The following is a 19,975-nucleotide window of genomic DNA, read 5'->3' on the forward strand; positions in this document are numbered from 1 at the left end:
TGTTCCTCTAGGCAAAATAAAGTTTGCTATACCAAAACCTTAAATCAAGTTTGTAGAACCTGATATTGTATTGACATTTGCTTCAAGCATTGTCAATGTAGAAAAATGTTTTTTACTTTTAAGTATTGTGTGCTTAGTTGCATTATCTGCCAAACATAAGTCTTCATTATTCATCTTTGAGTCAGCCAAAATATGAGAAATGTTCATAACTCTTCATTAAAAAAAAAAAAAACGATTACAATAAGTCTCCTAGTAAAATGGAAAATGGAAATTAAGAATATATATATACATATTATATATATATTTAATATTTTTATTAAGTAAAATAAAGAGAAAAGAAAAGAAAGGATAAAAGGAAGGAAAAAGGAGAAGACAATTTTCATTTTACTTTTCTTCTTCTCTTCCCTCCACCGCCAATGTTTTCTCCATCCATTTCTACCACTTTCTTCACCATTTCTACACCAAATTTCAGAGGAATTTCAAAGGGAAGAATTTTGAGAAAGGAAGAAGAAGAAGAAGTTCAAGAAGTTTTGTTGAAGAAAGACAAGAGAATTGCAAGCAAAGCTTCATCCTTGGCAGAAATTGATTCACACAGTACACCTCTAATGTTCTGTTGATTCCGAGCTACACAAAGAGAATTAAGAGGTGAGGTTTACATTTACTGAAAGCTAATTCATTTTCAGATAAATTTAAAGAAGAAAGTTTGAGCAAATTGGGATGTTCATTGGGTGATTTTTGATGAAGAAAACAGGGTAGCTGGTTTTCACGCGATTTCAGGTCTCTGTTTTTTTTTTTTTTTTGTTGAGAGTACTGATGGAGTTAGGATCTCTATTTGGTATGGTTGAAAAGCTTATTCAATGTACTAGAACTTTCATGAAGAAATCGTGAATAAATAACGACTAAAAATAATTTACATTATAGGAACAAGTTCAAGAAGTCTTGTGCGCGCGATTATTGAAGTTGTTCTGTTTCGAGGTTATCTGAATTTATTCACAGGGAATCAGTGAAATGATGTAATTTTTCTTGAGGTAAGTCGTTATCAAAATGATGGATTGTTATGGATATAAGTATTCAAAACAAGAATTTATTCCTAGTCTAAAATAAAAGAATACAAGAATAGAAAAAAACTAGATGAAATATGAGGATTAGGGATTACCTCAATTACCTTTCAAAGTTATATTTTTAACCCTTATTACCTTTGAGAAAATTGAGAGTAGTATGGGGAAGAAGGGTGTCGAACCCTAGATAGCACTTAGGATTCAAAACTTCAAAATTTACAAACAAGGTACTAAAAGAAAATTAAAACCACAAAAAGGGGGGGGGGGGGGAATTGTGGAAGTAATTCTTGAACTATAGTAAAAAACAAACATTAAGGGATGATTAGTGACAACAAGTAATTCAAGTAAAGTTTTTCTTTCAAGTTTAGTAGAAAGACTTTTTCTTGGGCAATTACCATGTTTCTTATCATTGAAAAAGAAAGAAGATCAATTAATCTTTTCTTGAATATGCAAGAATGGAATTTTTACAAAAAGAAAGTAACCAAATCTCTATTAAAACATGATCAATCTCAGCAAAAAGCATGTTCAAATTGAGACAAAATTCATCCTATTCAAGATTTGCTAAGGAGGGGATAGCCACTACCCTTAGCAAAATTAATGTCCACTTCAAACTTGTTATGCAAGAATCAATTAGTAGAAAATTAAAGACAATCTCAACAATTAATTCATGATAACAAACTATTGCAAATCAAAATTTAAGTTCAGCACTTTAAGAGTTTGTAAAGAAATTTCAATGAAAAATTGATGGAAAAAACTTATTTATTTTATTGAAAATTCAAAAGAAATTGCAAAGGGAAACAAACAATCAAATAAAAAATTGAAAAGATATAGAAAAGAATTTAATTCTCAAAGAAAACATGATAATTTAACCCAAGAAAAAGTCTCAAAAGATTACCTTAGCCCATGAAGATTGATGAAATTCTTGAAGAGTCGTTGGGAAAGAATCCATTTCTTTGACAAAAGTAATCTTTTATTGATAAAGTTTCAAGAATTCTGCTACAAGAATTGAATGAGAAAGAGAATTTTTTTTCTTTACATTCGGATTTCTTTTTTTTTTCTCCCAAAAAATATGAGGAATTTTATAGAAGAGAAAATGGGAGAAAAAAAATGGAACTAGGTTAAAAACTGCCATTTTGCAGTTAATTTTGGGGAAGATGATGAACTGGGTCACGAATGGGCTTGGGTCGGGTCTTGGGTTGGCCCAATTGAAGAGAAAAAAAAAAAAGAAACGTGGTTGCTGAGATTCGAACTAACGATAGGGGAGAGGCGTGTGCGGACGAGGGCTCGACACGTGGTGGATGCGTGGGTTGCGAACCGGTTCATGGATCGGGTTGCCGGATTGGGTTTTCGGGTCGTGCAAAAAAATGAAAGGAAAAATAGGGGCGCACCTGGGCTTCGAACACACGACTTTGAGGTGGAAGCGTGGCGTGATCTGGTGATGCCACGTTTTTGTGCGATCTGGTTTGTCCCATCTTTTTCAATTTCTCGGTTTTGTCCTTGAACTTGTTTTTTACAGTTCTTCTTCATTATAACTCCGATTTAAGTGATTTTAGTGGCGTTGGACTCGTATCGGGGTGAAGTTTCATATTCTGCATAAAAATGATATTTTAGTGAGTAAATAGATAAAGGTTAGGAAAAATTAGTCTAATAATGTTAGGTCTAAAATAGCCCTAACAAAATAGCCCCAACTTAAGACTTGTTCGTCCTGAGCAAGAAAATTAAAAATGTACTAACATTCAGTCATTCATCATGTAAGGGATTCACACATTACTTTGCAAGAATTAAAATCAAACAATCATGCAAAAATTTTGATGATGTGTTTCAAACAAATATGCAAAGGATGTTACTCATGCCTTAACAATTCAACAAAGTAATTTTTTATTATCAATTAAATATTCAAGAGAAGCAAGTAGTCAATTTGAGGTTGATTTTTAATAAAGTTCATTTATTGAAATCATGTTTAGATAAAACATCTAAGTTTTGCTATTTCGACTCACTAGACATGCTTTGAAAGAATTAAAAAAGGCCCTAGGCTTGTTTTCCCTCTATTCTGAAGCGGGAAGGATCCCTCCTTAAACTTAACCCTCGGTCAAAACATTAAAACTAGCTAGAAAATTCTAAGATAGAATTGTACGAGTTTTACTAAGGCAAAGGATATAGGCTTTTTCTGTAGGGATTCATACCTAACTAACATCGGGTAATCCTAACTAATCACGGAAAAATCCTAACGTTCAACTTAATCGTACTCTTTTTTTTTATTCTATTTTTGGTAGCAAGCTTTTTGCTTAGCTCCGGCTTGGCTAACTCTAATCTTGGATTTAATCTATTTGGTTCTATGATTGACCGTTGTTTCGAGGTTACAACAAGCGAATTTAAGCATTCTATCATTTTCTAAAGCCTTCTAGGTTCGTCATCGCTCGACAAAGGGTTTTTTTTATAATTCATGAGTCAAAGAGATGAAAGGTTTAAAAATTAACCTCAATTTCATAAATGGTTCTTTATCCTAATTAAAGTCAAAACAAAAATTGCTAAGAGAGTTAACATCCATGCATTTTCTTTTGCAAAAAAGTTAACATCCATGCATTTTCTTTTGCAAGAATTCACTCAAGCAAACAACATTCATTTCATTCACGTATTCAGAATAATACTAAAAATATTTTTTTTGATCAATTTTAATCTACCCAAGTCATGTAAATGCTTAAAAGAAGAAAAAAAAAGTTAGCAACCTAGTTTAACTAATACCCACCCCCAACTTAAAAACTTTGCTTTTTCCTCAAAGCATATTTATGTAAAAAATGTATGAAAATACCGAGAAACAGAAAACTCTCCTGGATTTGAGGACTTTGATTTTAAAGCTTGCTTCAAAGCGAAGTGGTTGCTTCCTTTTATGATTCTTTGATTTCTTCAAGTGAAATTGCCCTACATATTAAAAAAGGGAATTTCTCTCAATTTTATTCAATGCAAAACTAATCTAGGAAAGACTAAAAAGACGAAAATTAAAGAAAAGTAAAGACGAAAAGCGATAAAATCTTGACGCCTAGCTGCCTCCAGGAAGTGCAAAATTTTTTAAGGTCAGTTGCTCGACCGTGCTTTGGCTTTATGTGTAGAGGGGGAGAGAAAGTGTTTCTATAGAACATTGTTGTACGGATTTCCCTTCATGGAATATTTTCAGTCTATGCCCATTAACTTTGAAAATTTTTCCTATGTCAAGAGTTTTTATGGAAACTACATCAAAAGTAGAGAAATCAATCACAACAAAAGGACCAAGCCATTTAAATTTTAACTATCTGGGCAGAAGTTTAATAGAAGAATTATATAAAAGAACTTTTTGCCCTATTTCAAATTCTTTTCTTAGGATTTTTTTATCATGCAAAAGTTTAGTCTTTTCTTTGTAAATCCTAGAATTTTCATATGCTTCTAATCTCATTTCTTCTAATTCTAGCAAATCTAGGAATCTTTTCTCACCAGCTTCTAAGAGAGATAAATTGCATTGTCTAATTGCCCAATATGCTTTATGTTCTATTTCTACAAGGAGATGACGAGGCTTACCGTACACAAGCTTCGACGGAAATGTGTCAATTGGAGTTTTATAGGCCGTTCGGTATGCCCAAAGTGCATCGTTGAGGCAGAGGCTCCAATCCTTCCTTTTTGTGTTGACGATTTTCTCTAGGATATTTTTTATCTCTCGATTAGAAGTTTCGGCTTGTCCGTTCGTTTGAGGATGGTATGGTGTGAAAATACGGTGTTGAACACCATATTTTCTCATCAAGGCTTCAACGGTCCGATTGCAAAAGTGTGTTCTTGATCTTAATAATTGCCCTTGGGATGCCAAATCTAAAAAATATGTTAGAAACTAGAAATCTTGAGACAACGGAAGAATCATTAGTCCTAGTGGGGATTGCTTCAACCCACTTCGATACATAATCAACGACTAATAAAATGTAAAGATATCCAAAAGAAGAAGGAAAGGGACCCATAAAATCCAGCCCCAAATATAAAAAACTTCACAAGTAATAACGGGGGGAAGGGGCATTTCATTTCTCCTAGATATAGATCCGGTTCTTTGACAGTTTGCACATGATTTAGAAAATGAAAAAGAATTTGCAAATAATGTTTTCCAAAAGAATCCACTATCTAAAATTTTTCTAGCCGTTCTTTTAGGACTAAAGTGTCCTCTGCATGCATGATCATGACAAAATGATAAAATTGATTCATATTCATGCTCGGGAACACATTTTCTAATGATTTGGTCAGAACAATATTTCCAAAGACATGGTGGTTCCCAAAAATAGTTTTTAGCATCACTACGAAATTTGGCTTTTTGTGAAAAAGAAAAGTCTGAAGGAAAGTTACCCGTGACTAAGTAGTTTACAATATCGACGTACCATGGTGCTTGAAGATTTGTTTGAAAGAGATGTTCATCAGGAAGTCTTCTCGAATTGACATACTTTCTTGCTTTTGTACAATTCGACTAAGATGGTCGGCTACAGAATTGTTGGCTCCTTTTCTATCCATGATGGTTAGGTTGAATTCTTGCAAAAGTAAAACCCATCGAACAAGCCTTGGTTTTGATTCTTTTTTTGATACAAGGTACCTAACCGCTGCATGATCAGTGTAAGCAATTACTGGGGAGCAAATAATGTAGCTTCTAAACTTATCTAAAGCAGAAACGATAGCAAGAAATTTTTTTTCAGTTGTGGTGTAGTTAGATTGTTCTTGGTTAAGGGTCCTAGATTCATAGTATATAGCATGCAATTTTTTATCTATCCTTTGTCCTAAAACAGCTCCTAATGCTAAGTTGCTTGCATCACACATTATTTCGAAAGGTAAATTCCAATTAGGAGATTGAAGGATAGGGGTAGAGACTAACCTTTGTTTGAGATCATCAAATGACTTCTTACAATTGTCATCAATCAGAAATGGTACATCTTTTTGCAAGAGATTAGTTAGAGGAAAATAAATTTTAGAAAAATCTTTTATAAACCGTCTATAAAAGCCGACACTTCTGAGGAAGGATCTAACATCTTTTAAACATGTTGGATATGACAATTTTTATATAACGTCAATTTTTGCTTTATCTACCTCTATTCCTTTTGAAGACACTAAAACTATACCTGAGACACCATGAAATGACACTTTTCATAATTCAAGACAATGTTAGTTTCTATGCATCTATTTAGAATTAATTCTAGACTGGCTAAAAATGCATCAAAACTATCACCATAAACTGTGAAATCATCCATGAAAACTTCAATGCATTTTTCAATAAAGTCGAAAAATATGCTCATCATGCAACGTTGGAATGTGCCCGATGCATTACAAAGATCAAATGACATACACCTAAATGTATAAGTTCCATAGTCACAAGTAAAAGTTGTCTTCTTTTGGTCTTCACATGCTATAGGAATTTGGTAAAAACCAGAAGATCCATCTAAGAAACAAAAATATGATCTACCCGCTAAGAATTCTATCATTTGATCAAGAAAAGGTAAGGGAAAATGATCCTTTTTTGTTACCTCATTGAGTTTCCGGTAATCTATGCACATTCTTCAACCATTTTGCATTTGCATCGGAACCATCTCACCTTTGTCGTTCTTTACAACGGTCATCCCGATCTTCTTTGGGACCACAATTGGACTTACCCATGTACTATCCGGGACAGGGTAGATAATTCCGACATCTTTTAGCTTTAGTACCTCTTTCATCACAACTTCCTTCAATGTTGGGTTAAGCCTTCTTTGTGGTTGGATTTTGTCTTTTGCTCCCTCCTCCAAGATAATACGGTGCATGCAAAAAGTGGGAGATATGCCCTTGATGTCATCAAGAGTCCAACCAATGGCTTGCTTTTTCTTCTTCAAGACTTCGATAAGTCTTTCTTCTTGTTTTTGGTTTAGTTCCCTTGAGATGATTACGAGAAACGTATTCTTTTTTCCTAAAAATATGTATTTCAAGTGTGGTGGGAGAGTTTTGAGCTCAATCCCTAGTTTTTGTGGAGAAAAGAAAAGATTATCACAAATATATTTTTTTAAAGCATAGTCAACATTGGGTTCTAACAATTCTCTATTTTCAACTATTTCTTGTTCAAAAAATTCATCATGTATAGAAAATTCATTAACTTCATCATGCAATTCTAATGAACATAAAGACAAGCATTCATCCGGATATCTCATGGATTCAAAAATATTGAATGTGACAATGTCTCCATCAAACTCTACACTCAAGGAACCTTTATCAACATTTATAATGACTTTTGCAGTTTTAAGAAAAGGTCTTCCTAATAAAATAGAGTGAGATGGTTTTAGGCATGCTTCATTCATTTCTAATATGTAAAAATCCGCCGGAAAAATTAGTTTGTCAATTTTCACAAGGACATCTTCAACTATTCCTAATGGTGAAATAAAAGATCTACCCGCTAGTTGTATGCATACACTAATTTTTTTGCAAATTTTTGAGTTCTAGATCTTTATCTTTGTATGGCATGACATTTATGAATGCTCCTAAGTCAAGCATTGCATGAGAAATTAACCTATTTCCTATTACACAAGGTAGAGAAAACATACCGGGGTCATTGCATTTTTTCGGAATATTACTCTTTAGAAGAGCCGAAACATTTTGACTTACATTTCTCTTTCTTTTGTTTTCCTCTTGTTGGTACACAACTCCTTTAGAAACTTTGCATACTTCGGGACTTGTTGGATTGCATCAAGAAGGGGCAAGTTGATTTGCACCTTTCTAAACATCTCCAAGAGTTCTTCCTCCTTAGGTGTTTCCTTCTTTTTTGGAGCCAACCTAGAGGGAAAAGGAGGCTTAGGTATGTAAGGAGTAAAATCATTAAGAGGAGATTTATCATTTTTAGAATTAGATGGTGAGGGGTTTGTTTCAACATTTTTTTCCTTGGACTCATTCTTACTATTAAGAGGTAAGGGTTTGGAAGTTACCTTTTTCTCTTTGGTGGTGGAGGTGTCAAGAATCTTACCACTCCTTAGTGAAATGGTACTTACATTAGCATGGTCCGGTTGAGCCGGAAGTTTGCCTTTCCATCCATCTTGCTTATGGCGGTAGTAAGTTGAGTCATTTGTTGTTTCATCTTTTGTTGAAAAGAAAAAGTGTTAGTTGCCAAAGCTTTGATAATATCTTCAAGATTCGTACCTTGGTTTGAAGAGGTGGGTGGTGCTTGTGTATGCTTTTGGTTGTCATTCCCCCATCTTAAGTTTGGGTTGTCTCTCCACCCCGAATTGTATGTATTACCGTGGGGGTCATGTTTTCGAACAATGTTTACATCCTCGATCACCTCGGGACATTTGTCATTTGGATGACCAACCAAGCCACAAACTCCACACTTGGTTACTTTAAGAAGAGTACCTTGTACGAAAGAAGTAAGAAGAGTAGTCATATTTAACATTAGTGATTTTAATTCACCTACCTCTTTTGTTAGAGAGTTGTCAAGCTCCGATGCTCTATTTCCAAAGCTTTGAGAATTTCCGCCATTATTGAAATGAACTCCCGTATTCTGAATGACTGGAAGGGTGTAACGCCCCAAAAATTAAGATAATTTATTGGGCGTTATTTTGAATCCATTTAATGAGAATTATTTGATTTAAGTGGGAATTAAAATTAATTAAATATTTCTTGGATGAATATATAATTAATTAGAGGTTTTGACACGTGGTGTTTGTTGAGTTTTTATTAAATGGTAGGTTAAGAGGATTAAGTAAAGTTGTGGATTTTAGTGTTGTTGAAGTTGAATTTAATTAAATAATTATGGACGTTATTTAATTAAACCGTAGGGTGGAAAGTTTGTTGGAGATTTTATAATTATATGTATACGTGGAAATATATATATAATTATTTTGTTAATGGAAAAGATAATTATATTTGTTGAAATATAATTACTTAAGGAAAAGATAGTTGTATTTTGGGGAAAGGATATTTATTAAAGGAGAAGAAGTAAAATAATTATATTTTGGGAAAATATAATTATTTGTAAAAGGATAATTAATTACTTTGGAGAAAGATAAACAATAATTAATTATTGTGGAAGATAATTAATTGTTTTGAAGAAAGATAAATAATAATTAGTTATTGTGGAAGATAATTAATTATTATGTAGGAAGATAAATATTGTTTATGGAGTGAAGTTGTTATGGTTGAGTTAAGATAATTCATGTTGGAAGTTATAAGTGATTTATTGGAAAAAATTTGATTGATTAAATTAATTGAGGACTTAAGTTAATTTGAGATTTTGGAGGGAAAAGTTAGTTTGGGTGGAATTGTAATTAATTGAGTATATATATATGGATATATATATTTAATTAATAATATGGAAAAGTGAAGTTAATTATATGATGGAATATAATTATATTTGTTTGGAAAAGAAGATAATCCATAAGGAGAGAGATGGTTGATTTGATTGGACGAAAAAAATATATATTTATTTATAAGAGAGGATAATGGTTTAAATAAATATATATTTATTGTAGATTTTGGTGAGAGAAAAATAATAATAATAAAGAAGTATTATTATTATTACTAATAGTTATAAATGCCTAAGATTAAGGCATTGATTTAGGAAAGATAATGGGAATAAAGATATATGTATATTTTTTGGTATTATATATATATCCTAAAAGGAAAAGGAAAAGAAAATAATAATAATAAATATTATTGTTATTATATATATCCTAAAAGGAAAAGGAAAAGGAAATAATAATAATTATTATTATTGTTATTATTTGGGTCTATAAATAGATTGGAATGCTTAAGTTGGAAAATAAAGGAAAAAGAAAAAGGTTCTTCATCTTCTTCTCTAAGATAACCCTCTGCTGTCGCCGCCTCAGTTGAAGTTAAGATTGGTCTCTTTGGAAGTTTGATGATTTAAAGTGATGAATTTTCCATCAAGGATAAGAGAATTTTTCAACCTTCATTTAAGTAGCCTTGGTAAGCCAAAGAAATTTAAATTAATATTTTATTAATTTATTTTGGATCTATTTGAGGTTTCTTTAAAGGTTCAATTGGCTAAACTTTTTAAGATCTAAATCTTGGATTTTTCCCAATCAAGGTTGAATTGGTTTCAACCCCAATTTTTAGAAAGTTAATTAATTTGGGAGAATTTTTGGGTGTTAGCCAATTGCCAATTTCATTAATTAAGATACTAAGTGTTCCTTTTATGATTAGGATCAAGTTAATTGGAGAATTTTACTGTCAACTAGGGAGTACCTTTGTTTGGCTAAAATCTCCAGGTAAGAGATTCTCCTACTAGACCTTCGAACTGAATTCAAGAGACCGCATGTAATTATGATTATGCATTGATGGTAGCTAAAATGCATAATTTGATGATAATGATTATACTGAGATTATGATGATAGTTGATGTTGATGATGATGACTGAGATTATTATGTTGATGATTGATGATGATGACCGATGTTATGTTAATGACCGGTAGTATGCTGTTGATGACTGTTGATGATTCTTAATGCATGATATATTAATCACATGATTAAGGACGTTAAGATTAATACTCATGCCATGTTATGATGTTATGTTATGCTACATGCTATGGATAGGGTGTTCTGTTAACTTTGTCTATTAGAGTCGTACCTGCATGGGTGTCCTTCGGGATCACCACCTATTTAGGACTGTGTGGTTCGACGGGACGCCAGTCTAGCATGGATATAGATATGATTCGAGTGATTCGACGGGGTCCTCGCATCCCGATTGTCTTAGTGTTACCCCCGGGTTCACTATAGACCAGCATGTCCTAGGTGCTCCCTCGGGACACCGAAGACCAGATTTTCGTTCCTACGGGAGCGCATGTTGCACGTGTTCGGGAACGTGCCAGAGATTGGGTACCATTTTCAGGACTCTAATGGGAAGTTAACAGACACCTAGCGGGACTAGTAGTAGGTCCCTTACTGAGTATATGTTTATACTCACTCTTTCTATGTTTAACATTTCAGGCGAAGGTAAAGGTAGAGGAAAGCTGGCGAGCGACAGAGAAGGATCCGTGACATGCCATATGGGGACCCAGTTTTGCTTCCGCGTTTATGTTTCAGTATTTTAATATTCCGTTTTTAATGAAAATTTATTCTTCCCTCGTTTCAAAAAGTGTCTCTTGTCATCGTTCCCTTTTAGTAACGACCTCAGCTTAGTATAAAGAGTTGGGTCGTTACAGTTGGTATCAGAGCGTCAGCTTTTAGGTTCTGTAGACTAACTTACGATGTGAGTCTCTGATTTTGTCTCTATATATGGCTATTACGGTCCTTCGTCACTCGCCAGGTATGTATTTTATGATACATGATTATGAATATGCACGTGACCTTGCCTGTATTAAACTAGAACTGCATGAATGTTATGATTTAATGGTGATGGCTTTGGTGGTAAAGTTTTAAGAAAAATGTTGGCACGTAAAGATGCTCAAAGGGGTGATTGAGTAGGCAAAAGAGTTGGACGTGTTCAGTGTGATGAACTGTTTTGTGATTGGATATCTAAGAAATAAGTTATGTTGGTGGTTTTAAAGGGAACTAAAGGCATGGTTAAGTTCAAGTATATCAAACACATTTGACGGTGTTTAGAATTGAGTTGCTGGAGAAGGAACAAAGTAAACTTTAGTGCATAGTTATTTTGGTGAGATTTCAAGAAATTGTTTTGAGTTTACCATGAAGGATAAGTTACATCTAGTTTAAAGTACAAGTGATGAAATAACGAACTCCTTTAGAATAACTAGCTAAGTTGATGTCATTAAAGAAAGCCAATAGTTGGACAAGAGTTTGAACTTTATCAAACAAGAAAAGAGAAATTAGTGAGTTCTAAAGATTGCTAAATGGTGGAGAATGCCTTATTAAGGGTGGAAGTCCGAAGTTGGAAAAATAGAACGTAGTTTTTGAAGAGTTATGAATTAAGTTTTACTTGGATAAGTGCAAAGAGAAAGAAAAGTATTTGAGAAAAGTAATATTTTGTCAAGTGAAGTAAAGTGTTGCACAACATGAGAGTTCCACTTAGGAAAAAGTTTATGGCAGAGTTACCAAGTTGAGAAGGCTACTTAGGAACAAGAGTATGACAAGGGAGCTCGATACTCGAAATTGTTCAAGGACTAAAACTTTCGAGGACGAAAGTTGTTAAAGGAGGGAAGATTGTAACACCCCATAAATTTAAGGAACTTATTATGAGTATTACATTAATTGGACTTCAAAGTTAAGGAATATATTCAGTTGTTTTGTGTTGGATTAATTAAATATATATACATGGGTGTGTATATTTAATTAAAGATTTTGGAATTTGGTAGAATTTGTTATTAATTAAGACGTGAGAGCCAAGTATCCCAAGCTGTTCAAAGATTAGAACTTTCGAGGACGAAAGTTGTTAAAGGAGGGAAGATTGTAACGCCCCAAAAATTAAGATAATTTATTGGGCGTTATTTTGAATCCATTTAATGAGAATTATTTGATTTAAGTGGGAATTAAAATTAATTAAATATTTCTTGGATGAATATATAATTAATTAGAGGTTTTGACACGTGGTGTTTGTTGAGTTTTTATTAAATGGTAGGTTAAGAGGATTAAGTAAAGTTGTGGATTTTAGTGTTGTTGAAGTTGAATTTAATTAAATAATTATGGACGTTATTTAATTAAACCGTAGGGTGGAAAGTTTGTTGGAGATTTTATAATTATATGTATACGTGGAAATATATATATAATTATTTTGTTAATGGAAAAGATAATTATATTTGTTGAAATATAATTACTTAAGGAAAAGATAGTTGTATTTTGGGGAAAGGATATTTATTAAAGGAGAAGAAGTAAAATAATTATATTTTGGGAAAATATAATTATTTGTAAAAGGATAATTAATTACTTTGGAGAAAGATAAACAATAATTAATTATTGTGGAAGATAATTAATTGTTTTGAAGAAAGATAAATAATAATTAGTTATTGTGGAAGATAATTAATTATTATGTAGGAAGATAAATATTGTTTATGGAGTGAAGTTGTTATGGTTGAGTTAAGATAATTCATGTTGGAAGTTATAAGTGATTTATTGGAAAAAATTTGATTGATTAAATTAATTGAGGACTTAAGTTAATTTGAGATTTTGGAGGGAAAAGTTAGTTTGGGTGGAATTGTAATTAATTGAGTATATATATATGGATATATATATTTAATTAATAATATGGAAAAGTGAAGTTAATTATATGATGGAATATAATTATATTTGTTTGGAAAAGAAGATAATCCATAAGGAGAGAGATGGTTGATTTGATTGGACGAAAAAAATATATATTTATTTATAAGAGAGGATAATGGTTTAAATAAATATATATTTATTGTAGATTTTGGTGAGAGAAAAATAATAATAATAAAGAAGTATTATTATTATTACTAATAGTTATAAATGCCTAAGATTAAGGCATTGATTTAGGAAAGATAATGGGAATAAAGATATATGTATATTTTTTGGTATTATATATATATCCTAAAAGGAAAAGGAAAAGAAAATAATAATAATAAATATTATTGTTATTATATATATCCTAAAAGGAAAAGGAAAAGGAAATAATAATAATTATTATTATTGTTATTATTTGGGTCTATAAATAGATTGGAATGCTTAAGTTGGAAAATAAAGGAAAAAGAAAAAGGTTCTTCATCTTCTTCTCTAAGATAACCCTCTGCTGTCGCCGCCTCAGTTGAAGTTAAGATTGGTCTCTTTGGAAGTTTGATGATTTAAAGTGATGAATTTTCCATCAAGGATAAGAGAATTTTTCAACCTTCATTTAAGTAGCCTTGGTAAGCCAAAGAAATTTAAATTAATATTTTATTAATTTATTTTGGATCTATTTGAGGTTTCTTTAAAGGTTCAATTGGCTAAACTTTTTAAGATCTAAATCTTGGATTTTTCCCAATCAAGGTTGAATTGGTTTCAACCCCAATTTTTAGAAAGTTAATTAATTTGGGAGAATTTTTGGGTGTTAGCCAATTGCCAATTTCATTAATTAAGATACTAAGTGTTCCTTTTATGATTAGGATCAAGTTAATTGGAGAATTTTACTGTCAACTAGGGAGTACCTTTGTTTGGCTAAAATCTCCAGGTAAGAGATTCTCCTACTAGACCTTCGAACTGAATTCAAGAGACCGCATGTAATTATGATTATGCATTGATGGTAGCTAAAATGCATAATTTGATGATAATGATTATACTGAGATTATGATGATAGTTGATGTTGATGATGATGACTGAGATTATTATGTTGATGATTGATGATGATGACCGATGTTATGTTAATGACCGGTAGTATGCTGTTGATGACTGTTGATGATTCTTAATGCATGATATATTAATCACATGATTAAGGACGTTAAGATTAATACTCATGCCATGTTATGATGTTATGTTATGCTACATGCTATGGATAGGGTGTTCTGTTAACTTTGTCTATTAGAGTCGTACCTGCATGGGTGTCCTTCGGGATCACCACCTATTTAGGACTGTGTGGTTCGACGGGACGCCAGTCTAGCATGGATATAGATATGATTCGAGTGATTCGACGGGGTCCTCGCATCCCGATTGTCTTAGTGTTACCCCCGGGTTCACTATAGACCAGCATGTCCTAGGTGCTCCCTCGGGACACCGAAGACCAGATTTTCGTTCCTACGGGAGCGCATGTTGCACGTGTTCGGGAACGTGCCAGAGATTGGGTACCATTTTCAGGACTCTAATGGGAAGTTAACAGACACCTAGCGGGACTAGTAGTAGGTCCCTTACTGAGTATATGTTTATACTCACTCTTTCTATGTTTAACATTTCAGGCGAAGGTAAAGGTAGAGGAAAGCTGGCGAGCGACAGAGAAGGATCCGTGACATGCCATATGGGGACCCAGTTTTGCTTCCGCGTTTATGTTTCAGTATTTTAATATTCCGTTTTTAATGAAAATTTATTCTTCCCTCGTTTCAAAAAGTGTCTCTTGTCATCGTTTCTTTTTAGTAACGACCTCAGCTTAGTATAAAGAGTTGGGTCGTTACAAAGGGCTCATGACATGCCATATATGAGGACTCATTCTATTTCTGCTATTCTGTTTAGAAAGTTAAAATAATTAGATCAGTAATGACCCTAGCTTGATTATTAAAAATTTGGGTCGGTACACCATGTTTAACAAAGTTGTGGTCAAACTTCATTTAACTAACACACGACAAAACTTATAAAAACATACCATATTTTCTCTATTTGGCTCTTATCACTGGCCCAAATAGATGTTTTGAATATTGATTCACATTTTTCTAAAAATGGAATAATTTAAATTTCTTAAAAACACGGGCAAAGAAAAATAAAAATATAGACATTTCCTTTCACGTATTTTGAATGCAAAAATAATTTTCTATATTTAAATAGTTTGACAAGTACGTTGATAGACAAATATTTTCACACGTTTAACTTTTTTCTTTTGAATAGAAAATTAGTTGTTTTTTTTAATAATAATAATAATAAGAATAAAGTGTCAGAAAAGAAAAGAAAAGGTGAGAGAATAAAAATATTTTAAACCATCAATGATCTTATACACATACTATCAACTTCACACATATATACAAATAAGTTATTATTTAATAAACGTAGAGGAATACATGTTTGGATTAATTACGTAAAAAGTAACTTTCTGTTCCAAAAAGTCAGCTATATTTAAAAAAAGAGTTTAAAACATGGAAACTTTTTAATGGCCATTTTAATTGGTTCACCAAACAATCTAATTTTTGTTAAATGATTTAACTTTGAAACTAAAAAAAAATTCATAAATATAACAAACCCACTGAAATATTTACGGCTCCAATAGTAAAACTTATAAAGTTAGCAATTTTTTAAATATTTTAGGTTTGTCATTTCGTCTTTCTTTCCCTCTTCACTACGATTTCTTTCCATCGTTTTTTATTCCAAATTGCTATTTGGTTGTTCAAAATCGAGTATACTTGCAAAAAAAACATCGTTTAGATTTGGACCCAAATCTAAACGATAATGTACAAAAAGTAACCAAATCTAAAGAATTTTGTATAAAAAATCTTGAAAAAAATCGTTTAGATTGGGGTAGCAAAATCCAAACGATTATGTAAAAAAAAAAAGAATAAACGACAAATCTAAATGATCGTACACTAAAAGAATTTAAAAGAAATCGTTTAGCCCAAATTTAAACGATCGTGTACCAAAGAATATTGAAAAAATTCGTTTAGCCAAATCTCAACGATCGTGTACCAAACAATAACCAAATTTAAATGATTGTGTATCAAATATATTATGCGCGTTGCTGACGACGATTGAGGAAGTTTTTTGGTATTTTTTATCGTGGGACTGTGGACTTTTTCCATTTTTAAAATTTATCTATATAGTGTAAATATTTTGCCGATTTGTTATATTTTTTTTAGAAGATTCCCTATTTTAAAAGTAAAACCAAATACAAAGTAACTAATTTTTGATGAATTAATCCTGGAAGAATATTTTACAAAAACAACAATTACATTTACAAAATTTGAAACATGTGATGACCAAGTTGGGATCGTTTAAAACCAGCTGTTTTTTCATTAAAAACCTCTTTTAAGTTTGTACTTTTGTCAACTAAAGTGATCAAATAAAAATAATTAACTCCAACATCACTTATAATTATAATAATTTTAAGAAACCTTCAATCTCACCAAAATACCTTTTCAAATATAGGAAAAAACAAAAAGAAACTGTTAACAAATAAAGGAAACTCTATCAAATTTTCTACAACCTATTTATTTAGGGATGATTGCAAATATAACAATTAGATATAAAATATATAAAGAAATATAATAATATTTTAAAAAATCAAATATATAGCAAAATCTGTCAAAGTTATCAATGTATGATAGAAGTCTATTATAGATAGACCATGTTGCAAGTGTTAGTGTAAAACCCATGTTTTGAAGTAAGGAGGTTGTGATCAAGAAGGAAACTCTAAAAATTTGAAGTATAATTTACTATGCTTTCTGAAGTGAAGGAAGTTATAAAATAACTATGCATAAGAAATGACGTGTTTTGAGGAAGAAGCATGCATTTTTGGCTAGATGACGCTAGACAAGATAACGCTAGGCAATGTGCTAAGACAATAAAGCTACGCAATGGGCTAAGACAAGATAACGCGAGAAGGAAAATTTAGTAAGCGTTTGAAAAGGCAAGCCACTGTGTTGTGCCAGGCAATAAAAGTTGGGCAAGATGTGGGAGTTTAAATTTAGATGTTTCAAGTTTGTAAGGTATTGCCTTGTACTTGTACTAAGTTTGTTAAGGAATGAATAAAGACGTTATGCTCTCTCAAGCTTAATAGTATTGTTGTGTTTCATATCACAAAGCAAGCTAATTTTATCGAGAAGAGACTTAAGTCGTAAGGACAAAATTAAAGGTTCTCTTTAATTAAGTAAAGTTTACATCTAAGTTAAAGTCTAAGTCTGGACATTCTAGCGCTTCGTTTAGAGGTATTGGAGCTGTCTTAGGTCGCGTCCACATCTGAAATCTGAGGGAGATCTCTATCACTGACAAATCATACAAATCTACCAGCGAAATAGAAGTCTAACACTTATAGAGTTTGACAGATTTTATTATATTCTTTTAGATATTGCTATATGCTAGGTTATTATCCATAAAATAACTATCAATTATAATTACGGGTATTTAAAAAAATATAACAAAACGGCAAAATATTTACATTGTATAGAATAATTCTAAAAATGGAAAAAGTTTATAGGTTCACCATGGAAAATACCAAAAATGCCCTGTCAACCATGCCGTCAACAACGTACGTAATATATTTGGTACACAGTCGTTCATATTTGGCTATTGTTTGGTACACGATCGTTTAAATTTAGTTGTTTAGATTTGGATTTGGATAACCAAATCTAAACTATTTAGTTTTTAAATTGTCTGTACACAATCAATTAATTTGGTTACTCTTTTAGATTTAGTTACATGATCGTTTAGGTTACACGATCGTTTAGATTTGATAGTTTAGATTTTTTTTTTGTCTACGATCGTTTAGATTGGCTAAACGATTTTTTGTAAGAGTCTTTTGGTACACGATCATTTATTTTTTTGTACATGATCGTTTATAATTTTGTACACATTTGTTTGGATTTGGCTATCCCAATCTAAACGATTTTTTTAGATTTTTTTTTGTACACGATTGTTTAGATTTGTCTATTATTTTTCCATACGATCGTTTAGACTTGGCCACCCAAATCTAAACGACATTTTTTTCCAAACTTTTATATTCAGTACACGATTTTGAACAATCAAATAAAAGTTTGAAAATAATAGATCTTTTATATTCGATACACGATCTTCAATAATAATAATAATAATAATAATAAAATGAAAGACGATGGAAAACAGACAAAGAGGGGAAAAAAGATGGAAGGGGCTAACTTCACAGCTTTGTTACATGGGCCGTAAATATATTATATTACCGGTTTGTTATATTTATAAAATTTCCCTTTATATAATTACCCATTTATTTGTTTATTTTTGCTACTTGTGAAAATAGTATAATATTTTTTGAGTGTTAAGAACAAATTCCGTAGGTATATTATTTCATTAAATTAAAATGTTGATGCAGAAATGTTGGTCACATATGCACACACTACTATTATATTTTAAAAAAGTTGAACGAGAGATTCTAGATGTTTTAAAATAATAATATAATAATATTTTGAGTTATGTTCAATTCACTAAAAAAAGGAATAAATTTCTAAAGTCAAAGCAAGTTTCCTTTTGAGTTATTATAAAATATGATGATAGAGTTTGTTATCTTCTAAAACTTTTTGTAGAAAGAAATACAAGGTTACTATAGGCTATAGCCATGTACATCTCCAAACTTCAAGCTTCCATGGCTATGTATGAAGCAAGGATGTTTATCAAGCACTATGAAAAAGATGGTGATGCTGTTCAAGTAAAAGGTTTCAATGATGTTCGAAGTTCAACGCAAATTGGTTATCAAGGAATTGTACCCAAAATCCTAAAGTCTAGTGACGATGTTGCACACAAGCTTAGTTTAGAAGCTCATATACAACCAACTCAGCAAACTGGAGGAAAGGGTAAAAAGTCCATCGCAAGGGCTCTTGACATAAAGTCATCTAATATGTCATTTAGTCGACAGCAAATAAAGGAAATTTTTCGATATCATGATAACAACAATGATGGGTTTCTTAACATAATGGAACTCACTAAAGCTTTCGCATTTTTAGGCTCAATGTTTCCATTTTACAAAGCTTGCTACGGAATGGTATATGCGGATGCAAATGCAGATGGTCTTATCAGTGAAGCTGAGCTCGACAAACTCATTGATTATGCGACTAAAATTATCAAGAAGAAATAAACTTTTACCCAATTTTCCCATGTGTTTCAGATGTGATATATAGGTGAACTTCAAACGATTACTAAAATTAAATAAATATTTAAACACATATGTAAAATAATAGTATATTTGAAATTAAAATTACCGTTTTTTTTGAACATATGTTGATGGTTTGTGCTTTATATTTCGGTATTAACAATATTGCAAACTCAAAAACGTTCAAATCATTTCAACCAACACAAAGCATATAATTTGATGTTTGACTCCACTCACAATGTTTACATTATACTCTACCATGATCAGTAATTTAATACTTCATAGGTTGTTCGTAACTTCGGTTGGGTCAAAATACGTTTTACCCTCGAGACTACATCTTGTAACTTAACACCTACTGATCCTCTATCGAACTATTAGTTTAAGGTCCAATCTATAAACTGAATTCCTCTCAAGCCAATCAGAGGGTGGGATCCCTTGTTCAAGACTTGGATTCAGTTCTTAGGGGAACAACTTAGGTACTTAACCCTAAAGCGGGTAGGAGTCACTACAAGAAAATGAAGGTCTCCCGACGCAC

At 31.9% G+C, this 19,975-nt stretch overlaps 1 protein-coding gene and 1 pseudogene across 2 annotated transcripts; one reads left to right on the forward strand and one right to left on the reverse strand.

Annotated features, from left to right (window-relative positions):
* The first annotated feature begins 399 nt into the window (after positions 1-399).
* LOC107992099 (uncharacterized) lies at positions 400-19,564 on the forward strand. 2 transcript variants are annotated; one of them, XM_051090529.1, is made up of 3 exons: positions 400-777; positions 922-1,028; positions 18,878-19,564. In XM_051090529.1, the coding sequence occupies exon 3, from the start codon at positions 18,910-18,912 to the stop codon at positions 19,423-19,425; it is 516 nt and encodes a 171-aa protein (XP_050946486.1). In that variant the 5' UTR covers positions 400-777; positions 922-1,028; positions 18,878-18,909; the 3' UTR covers positions 19,426-19,564. The 2 variants fall into 2 exon arrangements, with proteins under 2 accessions (XP_050946486.1, XP_050946487.1); XM_051090530.1 differs by having other exon boundaries at positions 400-645.
* LOC127151190 (uncharacterized) lies at positions 521-8,451 on the reverse strand (annotated as a pseudogene).
* Positions 19,565-19,975: the final 411 nt, after the last annotated feature.

The sequence above is a fragment of the Cucumis melo genome, chromosome 10 (genome assembly GCF_025177605.1).
Source record: "Cucumis melo cultivar AY chromosome 10, USDA_Cmelo_AY_1.0, whole genome shotgun sequence".
Classification (NCBI taxonomy): domain Eukaryota; kingdom Viridiplantae; phylum Streptophyta; class Magnoliopsida; order Cucurbitales; family Cucurbitaceae; genus Cucumis; species Cucumis melo.

What these genes read in the sequence shown, in the direction of transcription:
- LOC107992099 (XM_051090529.1), top strand. Translation starts at nt 18,910, where the DNA reads ATGTACATCTCCAAACTTCAAGCTTCCATGGCTATGTATGAAGCAAGG.